The sequence below is a fragment of the Nannospalax galili genome, unplaced genomic scaffold (genome assembly GCF_000622305.1).
Source record: "Nannospalax galili isolate Female #2095 unplaced genomic scaffold, S.galili_v1.0 scaffold763, whole genome shotgun sequence".
Lineage (NCBI taxonomy): Eukaryota > Metazoa > Chordata > Mammalia > Rodentia > Spalacidae > Nannospalax > Nannospalax galili.
Genome location: NW_008349451.1, coordinates 81,754 through 93,954, shown reverse-complemented (window position 1 = coordinate 93,954; position 12,201 = coordinate 81,754). Strand labels below are relative to the sequence as shown.

Sequence of the window (12,201 nt, the reverse complement as noted above, 5' to 3'; positions counted from 1 at the left end):
ATTTTATTTTTTTTTTAAAAACCCCCCCCACTGGTATTTATTATTTGGAGTGGCATATTCTCACTTTCTTTCTTTCCTTCTTACTCTCCCCCTCTCCTGTGACCTCCACTATGGGTCAATCGCTAACTATCCCTTTAAGCTTAACTCTGGAACACTGGAAAGAGGTCGTGGAACAGGCCCACAACTTATCTTTGGAGGTCCAAAAGAAGAAGTGGTTGACCTTGCTACTATCTTACAGGTTAAGGAATACATTTTCCACCCAGGAGCACACGGACATCCGGACCAGGTGGCCTACATAGTCACCTGGAAAGACTTGGCCTGGAACCCCACATCTTGGGCACGGCCGTTCCTACCTCCTAGGGGAACTGGAGAGACTGACCAGGGGCCTCCTACCCCTTCTGCTCCCCTGAGTCTCACTTCTTCCCTCCTGCCCCTTCAGTCTGCCCCTGAGAAGAAGCAAAAGCCAGTCCTCCCTGAGGACCAAGTTTCCCTAACCCTCCTTGATCCTCCACCTCCCTATCCACCTACGCAGGCACCTCCACCCCAAGAACTACCTTATCCCTCTCCTGATTCCTTGATAAACCTGACAAATCCCTTCCTTTAACAGACACCGCTTAAGGAGAGATAGAGGGGGCCCCTCTGATGGAACCTGGACTGCCCAGGTTTTTCCTCTCTGAACTATAGGGAATCAGATCCAGTACTGGCCTTTTTCAGCCTCTGATTTGTATAACTGGAAGACTCATAACCCCTCTTTTTCTCAGGATCCTCAGGCTCTAACTGCTTTAATAAAGTCTATTCTCACCCACCAACCCACCTGGGAGGATTGTCAGCAACTCCTCCAGGCCCTTCTAACCACAGAAGAAAGACAGCGAGTCATCCTGGAGGCCCGGAAAAATGTCCTTGGGCAGGATGGGAGACCCACCCTACTCCCAAATAAAATAGACACAGGATTTCCTCTGACCAGACCCAAATGGGACCCTGAAACCGTGGCTGGTAGGGAGTGTCTCTGCTTTATCGTCAGACTCTGTTAGTGGGTCTCAAAGGGGCCAGAAGGTGCCCGACCAACCAAGGAAAAAATGAAACCCCCACAGGGTTCCTAAAATGCTTGATAGAGGGATATCAGATGTACACCCCTTTTGATCCCACAGCCCAGGAGCGTCAGGCAGATCTTATTATGGCCTTTATAGGACAATCAGCTCCTGACATTCGTGGTAAGCTCCAATGGCTGGAGGGCCTTCAGGGGTACTCCTTACAGGATTTAGTAAGAAAATCTGAAAGAATCTATAATAAGCGAAAAACTTTAAAAAATAAAAAAAAAATAAAAAATAAAAAATTAAGTCAAATTTTGGCCACAGTAGTTCAGGGAACAGGACCAGGACCAGGTAGGAACCTGGGAGACAAGAGAAGGCCCCGAGTGGATAAAGACCAGTGTGCCTGTTGCAAGGAGAGAGGACATTGGGCTCGAGAATGTCCGATGAAGCTGAACAGATTTAAAAAAACAAAAACAAAAAATAAAACCCAGTCCTGACTCTAGGGGACTAGGGAAGTTGGGGCCAGGAGCTCCCCCCTGAGCCCAGGGTAACCTTGAAGATAGGGGGGCAATTGACTACCTTCATGGTAGACACAGGAGCTCAGTATTCAGTCCTAACAACAATTGAGGGACCTATGAGTTCCAAAACAGTCTGGGTCCAAGGGGCTACCGAAGGAAAAACATACAGATGGACCACAGAAAGAAAAGTAGACCTCAGCACAGGACGAGTCTCTCACTCGTTCTTATTGGTCCCCGACTGTCCATACCCTCTTCTTAGGAGAGATTTACTCTCTAAGCTGGGAGCCTACATCCACTTCACTACAAAGGGAGCTACTATAAAAGGAAAGGATGGAGCTCCACTACAGGTATTAACCTTGTGACTGGAAGATGAACATCGGTTATATGAGGGACTGATAGCAAGAATTCCTGGTATATCTGATTGGCTAAGTAAAATCCCCTCAGCATGGGCCGAGACAGGAGGCCCAGGACTAGCATACAATCAGCCTCCAATAGTGGTTACACTAAAACCATCTGCAGCTCCGGTTTTAATCAAACAATACCCTATGAGCAAAGAGGCCCGAGAGGAAACCAGGCCTCACATCCAAAGACTTTTATAAATAGGCATACTTCACCCTTGCCAATCCCCTTGGAACACCCTGCTGCTCCCCGTGAAAAAGCCAGGGACAGATGATTATTGACCAGTTCAAGACTTAAGTAAAGTCAATCAGAGGATAGAAGATATCCATCCCACTGTTCCTAATCCCTATAATCTCCTGAGTTCTTTACCTCCTAGTCATAGGTGGTATACTGTACTTAACCTGAAGGATGCGTTCTTCTGCCTAAGGCTGAGCCCCATTAGCCAGCCCATCTTTGCTTTTAAATGGAAGGACCCTGAAGCTGGAATATCGGGACAACTAACCTGGATGCGACTTCCCCAAGGATTCAAGAACTCCCCTACTCTGTTTGATGAAGCTCTACATCATGACCTGGCTGACTTTCAGGTAAGAAACCCACAGATTATGCTCCTCCAGTATGTAGATGACCTCCTCTTAGCGGCCGAGATGGAAGCTGGCTGTTTGAAAGGTACGGAGGCTCTCCTATTGAGACTGGGGGAACTTGGATACTGAGCCTTGGCAAAGAAAGCCCAGATCTGCCTACAGCAGGTAAACTACTTGGGCTACCGGCCAGAGGGAGGGCAACGATGGCTAACGGAAAGTAGAAAGCAAGCGGTAGCCTCTATTCCCCCACCTACGTCAGCCAGAGGACTCAGAGAATTTTTGGGAAGTGCAGGATTCTGTAGACTATGGATACCGGGCTTTGCCGAGATAGCGGCTCCTCTATACCCTTTAACAAAGAATGGGACCCCTTTTGTCTGGACTGAAGAACACCAGAAAGCTTTTGACAAAATAAAAAGAGTGCTGTTGACGGCTCCAGCATTAGGATTGCCAGATCTGACAAAACATTTCATCCTATATATAAATAAAAATAATGGGATGGCAAAAGGAGTCCTTACTCAGACTCTGGGACCCTGGAAAAGGCCAGTGGCTTATCTCTCAAAGAGACTGGACAATGTGGCCGCTGGCTGGCCCCCATGCTTGAGAATCATGGCGACAATAGCATCCCTGGTAAAAATCCAGAAAAGATCAAGTTTGGTAGCCCTGCCACCTTAAACCCTGCCATGCTGCTACTAACCCCCCGGAAAGACATTTTCCCTCGATTTGGACTGCCTAAGGTAATTGGGTCTGATAATGGCCCAGCCTTCGTCTCCCAGGTAAGTCAGGGAATGGTCAGAGCACTAGGGATTAATTGAAAAGTCACCTGGTATACGGATGGGAGCAGCTTTCTGCGAAACGGTGAACGTAAGGGAGAGGCAGCGGTGGTCGATGGGGAGAAAATAATTTAGGCCCAAGCCCTGCCAGCCGGAACTTCAGCCCAATGGGCTGAATTAGAAGGCCCAAACCAGGCCCTAAAAATTGGCAAAGGACAGAAAGGTCAGCATTATTCATTGCCCTGGACATCAATGAGACCAGGGGCCGATTGCTCAGGGCAATTGGATGGCAGATGAAACTGCCCGTCAGGCAGCGGAAGGCACTTGTATTTTCTACACCTATTCAGACCATGAGGCTGAAATTGAGGCACAAACAAAGGAAGGAGATGTTCTTTTCACTTATACTGAACAAGATCTGGAACTCGTTCAGAAGCTCAACGCTACTTTGGACCCAGAATCTAAAATGTAGAAATATCAGGATCGAATCATACTGCCCCGAAAGGAGGCCCTTGAGTTAATCTCCCAACTCCACCAGTGGACACACTTAGGATACAAGAAACTAAAGACACTCTTAGAAAGAGAAGAACAAATTTATTATTTCCCAGGCCTCAATCAACTAGTCCAAAAGGTAGTGGGAGATTGTGTCTCATGTTCCCTGGTAAATGCTACCAGATCAAAGGTTCCATCTGGTAAGAGAGAAAGAGAGACAAGACCAGGGACTAACTGGGAAGTAGATTTTACTGAGATCCTCCCAGAAAAATATGGTTATAAATATCTTTTAGTGTTCACAGACACTTTCTCAGGGTGGGTTGAAGCTTTCCCCACCCAGAAGGAAACAGCCCAGACGGTGGTGAAGAAAAAATCTAGCCATAAAAAAAGGGGGGAATGATAAAATCAAACTAAAGCCCCCCCCAGGTCAAAGTGGAATCAAACCAAGTCCTCCCCAGACCAAAAGAAAAATATTCTGAGAAGCTGTACAAGGAAGTAAGATATAAAATAATTCTAACTGCTGAGAAAAAGCTGACCTTTTCATGCTCCGTGCACAAAGCTGAAAATCACCTGAAACTTCCTCCCACTACTGCCGCTCTCCCTCCCACTTCTACCACTTGTGGTTTGTGGTTTTTGCCTTTAAAAGAAGCCGGTAAGCTGAGCTCTGGGCTGCTGCTCTCTCGAGTGAGGCAGGAGCCCGTTTGCGCAAACGAGATTAAATCCTCTTGCTTGTTGCATCTCCTGGTCTGAGGACTGAGTTATTGGGGTGTGGCCTCCCATGGACGTTGGGTACCCCTGGTTGGGGGGGTCATACAGCATGCTTCCTGTGCTGAGAATTGATGCATGTATTAAACTCAAGTGTGGAGGACAGGACAAGAAAGGTGAATCTGGATTTTTAAATTTTTTATTTATTTTTGGCACACCTTTAATCCCAGCACTTGGGAGGCAGAGGCAGGCAAATCTCTGTTGAGTTCGAGGCCAGCCTGGTCTAACCTAGTGAGTTCTGGGACACCTGGGGCTTCAGGGAGACTGTCTCAAAAAAAGACAAAAAAATTTATTTATTTATTTTTATTTTATGTGAATGGGCGCTTTGCCGACATGTATGTAAGTGTACCATGTGCATGCAGTATCCTTGGAGGAGGTATTGAAATTAATATCTGAGCTGGGTCTTCACAAACATGAACATTTGTCACCTAGAAAGGAGAATTATACTAGATCAGGTAAAGAAAACACAAAAATAGGAGCAGGAGGCACAGAACATGTGTGTTCAGACTTCCCAACCCTTGTGTGCTTGGAGAATGGAATTCACTGAGAAAGTGACTAGGCTTAAGGCTAACCAAGAGAAAGGTGCCAGGTCCTAGAGGACCTCATAGGCCTATAAGAAATGGAAAACCAAACCAGTTAAGAATTTTAAGCAAAATCAAGGTAAACAAACAACTAGGACATTATTATGATAATTCAAGTGAAGAATTAGGTATTGATTTTATTAAGTGGAAAAGGGACAAGGAAAAGAAGTAAGACTTTGATTGTGATTGAAGTAGGAAATATTTATGCCTGATGGTTTTGGGGACTGGAGAGATGGCTCAGTGGTTAAGAGCATTGGTCACTCTTGCAGAGGACCTGGGTTCAGTTCCCAGCACCCACATGGTGGCTAACAACCATCTGTAATTCCAATTCCAGGGGATCTGATGCCCTCTTCTGACCTCAGCAGGCTTTGCATGACACAGGTGCACTTACATTATACATGCAGGCAATGTACTCATACACATAAATATAAAAAATAAAAATAATAAATAAAAAACTTTTAAAATCAAGTGCTTTGGTGTTGTGGAAGACAAAAGGAGAGATGGAGGTATACAGAAAATGTGAAGAAAAGTAAAACTTCATTCATTCATTGTGCAGTGCTAGGGCTCAAACCCAGGGCCTTGCCCATACTAAGCTAGCATTCTTCCAGTGAGTTATATCTCCAACCTACCAAAATCAGGCTTTTGAAAGTAAGAATCTATAAGCTTCAGCATTGTGGTAGTGCATCCCACATTATGGCATGCCTGAATAAAACAGCCTGACTCAGCATTCATTAAACCCAAGACTGGAACCCAATCTGTTCTGCGAACTTGTTCTTTCAGATTTCTCCTGGAACTCTGCTCTCAACCAAAGACCTTGTGCTCTCCTTATTGAAATGCTATATCCAGCATGAAATGGGGAAGGAAAAGCAGAATCTTATCACAGAAAGATTTGCCTTTTCTGACCCCCTACTCATCCAGAACAGTATACAAGATAACAAACAGACGTTATCAGTCTAATCCCACCTGTTGTTTACAAAATAAATGGAATAATTTGTTGCTTCTTATGGATATTTGCTGCTTGCAAATATTTTTAAACCACCTGTTGTTTACAAAATAAATGGGATAATTTGTTGCTTCTTATGGATATTTGCCACTTGCAAATATTTTTACAACACACACACATACATAGATTATTCTATGTATGTGTCAAGGGCAAAGAAGAGTCATGAGGGATTAAAATTGTATGTTAGGTTACAAGATGAGCCCAAGGCCTATTAAACTTGTTTACATTATAAATAAGCTGGGATAGTGTTAAATAATCTCAAAACATAAGATTAACTTTGGTTACAAGGTAAGGTAAAAGTCGTTCCCACATAGCTTTATTAGAATAATAACCATGCAAATTAAAGTTAAAAATGAGTTTATTTCAAATGTGAAAATATAAAAGCCACTTACATAAAAATTTGAGAATACTGAAGCATCCAAAGTTTAAGGTCTAGCTTTATAAATGTATTTAGACTGAATTAATTGAGATAATACTCATAGCAGGCATAAACATATAGAATCATAATCCCTAAGAATATTAAAATACTGGGAAAATAATGCATGTTGTCACTGATAAAAAGCACAGAACTGCAATGTCTAGTGCTGTAGACTCCCCTAGGCCTCTGCTCCAAAGGAGGATTCCTTGAATATAGGCATCTCACTGTCATGGGCAGTGATTGGGGAAAAGACCACATGACCATTCCTGACCTATAGGACATGAGGAGACATGAGGAAAGATATTCTAGGAACCTCTGTGGAAGAGCTCTTCAAATCTGTGAAGAGGACAAAAGAAAGTCACTCATGTCTCTTGTTTCTACCAGATCTCAACGAATCTGTAGACAATGTATAGTCTTCATGATCCAGCCCAAGGATGTACCCAGCACAGGGAAAGAAGCTGGACCCCTGAAACACACCCAGCTGCTGGACCCTGCCTTACTTGAACAACTTCTTAGGTGGATTAGAGATTTCCTTATTGTCTTAATCATTTGACTCAGGAGCTTTTGTTACTTGCAGCCCAGAGCTTCTCAAGTGAATCGAGAAGTAATAGTAGAGAAAAGGTAGACCTTTGCAGATGGCAATGAGTAGTAGGTGTTTTCTAAAATTTTCCCTTAGTCAGCCAACCATCTCCTTCATGGTCATTTTCAAACTTCAAGTTTACATAATCCCTTCCCTCTCAATTGTCACTCACTGATTTGTTTTGTTTTGTTTTTGACACTATCGTGTCTAACCATCTCACAAACTATTGCCAAAAAAAAAAAAGACAAACAGAATAAAGAAAAGAGACACAGCAGCTGATTCTACATTCTAGCTCCTGCTACAGTGTAGTGTGGACAGGTAATTCCTCTTTTACAGCTGGCTTTGAGGTTCCTGCAATGACCCTTGTCCTCACAGGAGCTGCAGAGGCTCCTAAAGGAAAGAATTTGACAATCTCCTGATGGTTTTAAAAATAAAAGCAAGTAAGCACTTAAACCTCACCATATATCCTTCACTTATTGAACTCCTGGTCATATTGGTGGGGGGTATTCCTACACATTTTTTAATAACCTTAAAAATAGCACGTGTAAAGTGCTGAGAATTGTCTGGCACACAGTATTACTAGCTGTCATTCTACTCAGATCAAAACGCCCTGCTCAATCTAGCATGGGAGACTGTCCCAGTGTTCCCGAAGCTCCAGTGGTTTTGTAACAAGTCTGCCTGCCTTCCTACAACTAGAGTTCTGCCTTACTCTTATCAATGATACCTTTGAGATCTTTCACCTCAGGGCAACTGTCTTGCCTTTTATTTTCATAGACAAGCAGCAACTTTGGCATTTCTTATGACAAAAAACCCATATGAAAAGGCAGGCAAGCCTAGTGAACTTCCTGGGCGGAGAGGCTTTTCTGTCAAAGCTGGCAGGGTTTGATCATCCACCATCTTCAAGGCTTGACCATTGAGTTGGACAGATCTGTAAGCAGGAAAGACAATGCCTGAGTTAGGCAGGTTGTGCATGTACTATGACCCCTACAAAAATTGTGAAATAACTTTAGAGAAAAAATGATGTTTGTGGTAGCCTGTGTTACATAATTTGTATTTCAACACTGTGTGAGGTTAGGTACTAAGATGTTCTTTAAACTATAGCTGATGAGAAAAGTATTAGAACAGAGACCATCTGGCCTGCAGAGCCTGCAATATTTACTATCTGACCTTTGACAGAAAATGAAATACACACAGATTATGTGTCTATCTTGTTTCTTGATACAAGTTCTTACCCTATTGTTCAGACTGTCCTGGAATTTACTATGTAGTACAGGCTGGCCTGGAGCTCACAGTGATCCTCCTGTCTCATCCTTTGCATTCTGGAATTATAGGCATGAGCTACCATGCTTAGACTATCTTTTTTCTCAAATGTTTTTTTGTATTATTGTTGACAAGATTAATGACAGTTACCTTTATTCCATGTATACAGTAAATGTAATGTATTTAGAACACTTATCACTGTGCTCACGTCTGTAATCCCAACACTTGGGAGGTAGAGTTAGGAGGATCAAGAGTTCAAGGTCAGCCTCCACTACATAGCATGTTCAAGGCTACATGAAACCCTGTCCCAAACACCCCCAAAGCAAAACAAAACAATCTATTATATCATCATAACTATTTTAATATCTTGATATATGGTCTATCTTTTATATATATTTTACTTAAACAAAAATGGGTATAATGTACATATTTTCTTAAAACTTGATTCTTTTTCCCTTAATACATCCTGATATTTGTTCACACCATAGTGCATTCATCCTCTACATCATTTTAATGGACACATCAAACTTCGTGGTATGAATATATTAGTGCATTTACTGAATCCTCAACTGCTGGATAGTTTGTTGCCATGTAGACTTACTATGTAGTTTAAATTTTTTTTTCTTGACAAGGTCTTGCTCTGTAGCCCTAGCTGGCCTCTTCCTCACTATGTAGACCAAGCTGGCTTCCAACTTGTAGGTGATCCTCCCTGCTTCTGCTTCCCAAGTTCTGGGATTACAGGTACATACCACCATGTCTGGCTTATATTTCCATTTCTAAAGCTCTTCCTTCCCCTTGTTCTTACTATGGATCAGTAAGTAGAAAAACTGGTTACATGTAGCCTTGGTTAGATGTTCAACAACTTAAGACATGTTAGCAACATACCCATGATTGTGCCAGGACCCACCAAGCCTGCACTGGGGTTGGACTCAGTTCACAGGCATTAGTTTTTGTTTTTATGCCTGACATACATTTCTAGCTAGGTAGGGGAGGAAATGTCACAATCACCATCAGGAAACCACAAACAAAAACAGGTCTTGAAAACATCTCTAAATGATGGTTACTACCATCATACTCAGCATGAAATGAAAGTCCTTGCAAGAGTGCACACTAAAGTTCTAGAATTTCTTTTAATGTTTTGTTACCTCAGCTTAAATGTAAATCTGGTCATTGTGAATCAGTAGTGCTGTTTTAGATGAGGAACATGGCAAGGTGCTGTACCAGGAGGCTGGATGTTTAATCAGCTGCACACACATCTAAATGGTGCTCTAAGGATGCCCTGTATATGCCAATTGTTTCCACAACAGGTTGGGCAATGAGGGTGGGGTTTTATTTGTGGGTAGCAACTTGTTTCATGTTTGAGGACAGAAACATGAAGATAAGAAAACAGAAGATGAGTTGGTCAAATTTTAGATGAAATAAAGGTTGAAGGAATTGGTAGAATTGAGAAATGCCAACAAAATTTATCTGAGAAAAATATATAATACTGCTTTCATATTTAAATATTTTCATTCAGAGCCAGTGAGATGGCTTAGAGGGTTAAAGCACTTGCCACTAAGACTGACAATCTGAGTTTGAGTCCCAGGACCCACAATGGTAGAAGTAGAGAACCAACTTTCCCACTTTGCATATGTGTGCACATGTGTGTACACACAAAATGAATGTAGGGGCTGGAGAGATGGCTCAGTGGCTAAGAACAGTGGCTGTTCTTGTAGGAGACCGTATTCAATTCCCAGCACCCACATGGTGGCTAACAACCATCCATAACTCCAGTTCCAGGGGACTACAACACTCTACTTCTGACCTCCATGGGCATTTCATGACACAGGTGCACTTACATACAGGCAGACAGTACATTCAAACACATGAAATAAAAATAAATAAAATATGAAAAAAATAAATGTAATAAAATTATTTTCATTCTAATACTAAATATTTACTACTCAGGACCTCAATGGGTGCTGTTCAAAGGATGCTTAATTAACAGCTATTTTTTAGGGTGACCATTGTTAAACTCTGGGATTAATACAAGCAAGTGTATACAGTATATGATCGTCAGACCTCCCTGAACTTTGCAAATGAAGAGAGAAGAGTGTAAGTAAAAATACACTTATCAAAGAGAAATTAGAGGATGAAATGGTTTCCATAATTCACCAGTTTTCTAATTGATAAGTGTGAAATACAGGATCAGATGTAACGGAGTTGGTGCAAATCAGGAGAAAGAAGAATCACTGGTGACTTTGGGCTTGTTAAGCCTTGAGCGAAGACAACCCAGGTGTCCTTCACACGTGAGTTATCTTGGAGAAGATGAGGCACACAGCATCACTCCAGATAAAGGTGTAAATCAGGTCGAGGAAGTAGTAGGGCAGGTGTGGACAGCAGTCAGGAAGGGAGTGTGCTGAGCAAGAAAGCCAAATGACACGCCCAAGACCGACAACCCAACTCAAGCTCAGCCAAGGGAGAGAACAAGCCTACATTTGGCAGGGCACGTGCTTGGCAACGATGAGGGCCCTGGGTTCCACCCCTACCACAAAAACAAGTTAAAAGTTTTGATATTTTAGTAATTGTTCATTTGTAAACGTTGGTAAATAGCAATGAAAATTAACACAAAAAATTAACACACACAAGTGCATGACAACCTCCTCCTCCTGTACCAGAAAAATGTATGAGGGGGGAATGCCTTCCAAACCCACTTGATCACAGGCATGGGGTTATTACTAATTTCCAACCTCTGCTCTAGAGACTAGAATGAACAGCAGCAAACAAAGACAGAGAACATGGCAGCTTTGCGAGGCTTTGTTTCAGCAGCGTAAACAAACAGCCGAAAAGGCAGACGGGCAGTTAGACAAAATGATCTCTTAAGACCCTCTAACCCTGCAACTATGGCTCAGTTTCTTCAGAAATGATTTTTTCCTCATCAGCATCAGACATGAATATGCTAAAAAACCTTATTTAAAAAGTCAGAACCACTCTGCTTCCCGGGGCCTGCATGACCCGCAGGTCTCTCTCTGACCCTCAGGCCTCTCTTCAGGCTGGGTAAGTCAATTGTGCCCTCCTTGCCTTGACTCCCCCAGTCTCATCCACCCTCCCATATGCCCCGGCCGGTCTCTCTTCCTAGCCTGGGTCCTGTCCCATTCCTTGTCTTGGCGCCCCAGGCAGTGGGGGAGGTGGGGGACGATGATGACGACGACAACGACGACGCCCACCACTGCTTCCTGATCCTTTGCATCCACACCAACCCAGTTCCTTCTCTGTCCCCAGGAGCACCCTGGGCCTGGCTGCACCCTCACCTCCCTCTACTTCCCTGGGCCTGCACCACCTGCCAGCATCTGTCCTGGCCGCCTGGGCTGACCTTTCCTCTTCCCTATCCTTTGCATTCAGACCAACCCAGCTCCTCAGTGCAGTCCCCAGGAGCCCTTTGGGCAGCTTTCCACCCACATCTTCCTTTGCATCTCTGGGTGGCACAGCCACAACCTACCCTAGACCAGCATTTTTCCTGGGCCCACCTCCCAGCACAATCCAACCCCCAAATTCCAGAGGTCAAAATCTTTCCTCAAGGGATCCAGACCTTAGGAGAAAGCCTGAGAGCATCTGATCCTCATCTGACGTGAGCCTCCGTGGGAACTCCTGAAGACAAAAGCAATCTGGCCACTCCAGTACAAAATAAAAAGAGAGAACAAGAAGCTTAGAGGAACCAGCTTTTCATGTCCAAAAAAGTAAACCACAAAGACACATAAAGTTCACAAAAAGAAGCAGAACTAAACTTGAAGGCTTGAGTCTCACACAAGAATCAGAAACTACAAAAG

The 12,201-nt window shown here is 43.3% G+C and overlaps 1 protein-coding gene across 3 annotated transcripts in view; it reads right to left on the bottom strand.

Annotated features, from left to right (window-relative positions):
• Window positions 1-6,477: 6,477 nt before the first annotated feature.
• Window positions 6,478-12,201, bottom strand: part of Hpse (heparanase) — a 44,782-nt gene continuing 39,058 nt past the window's right edge. The window contains exons 12-13 of one of the 3 annotated variants that reach the window (XM_029570282.1): window positions 7,860-8,063; window positions 6,478-6,891 (exon numbers count right to left, since the gene is read on the bottom strand). In XM_029570282.1, coding sequence (XP_029426142.1) covers window positions 7,904-8,063 — 160 coding nt within the window. In that variant the 3' untranslated portion in view covers window positions 6,478-6,891; window positions 7,860-7,903. 3 annotated transcript variants of the gene reach the window in all.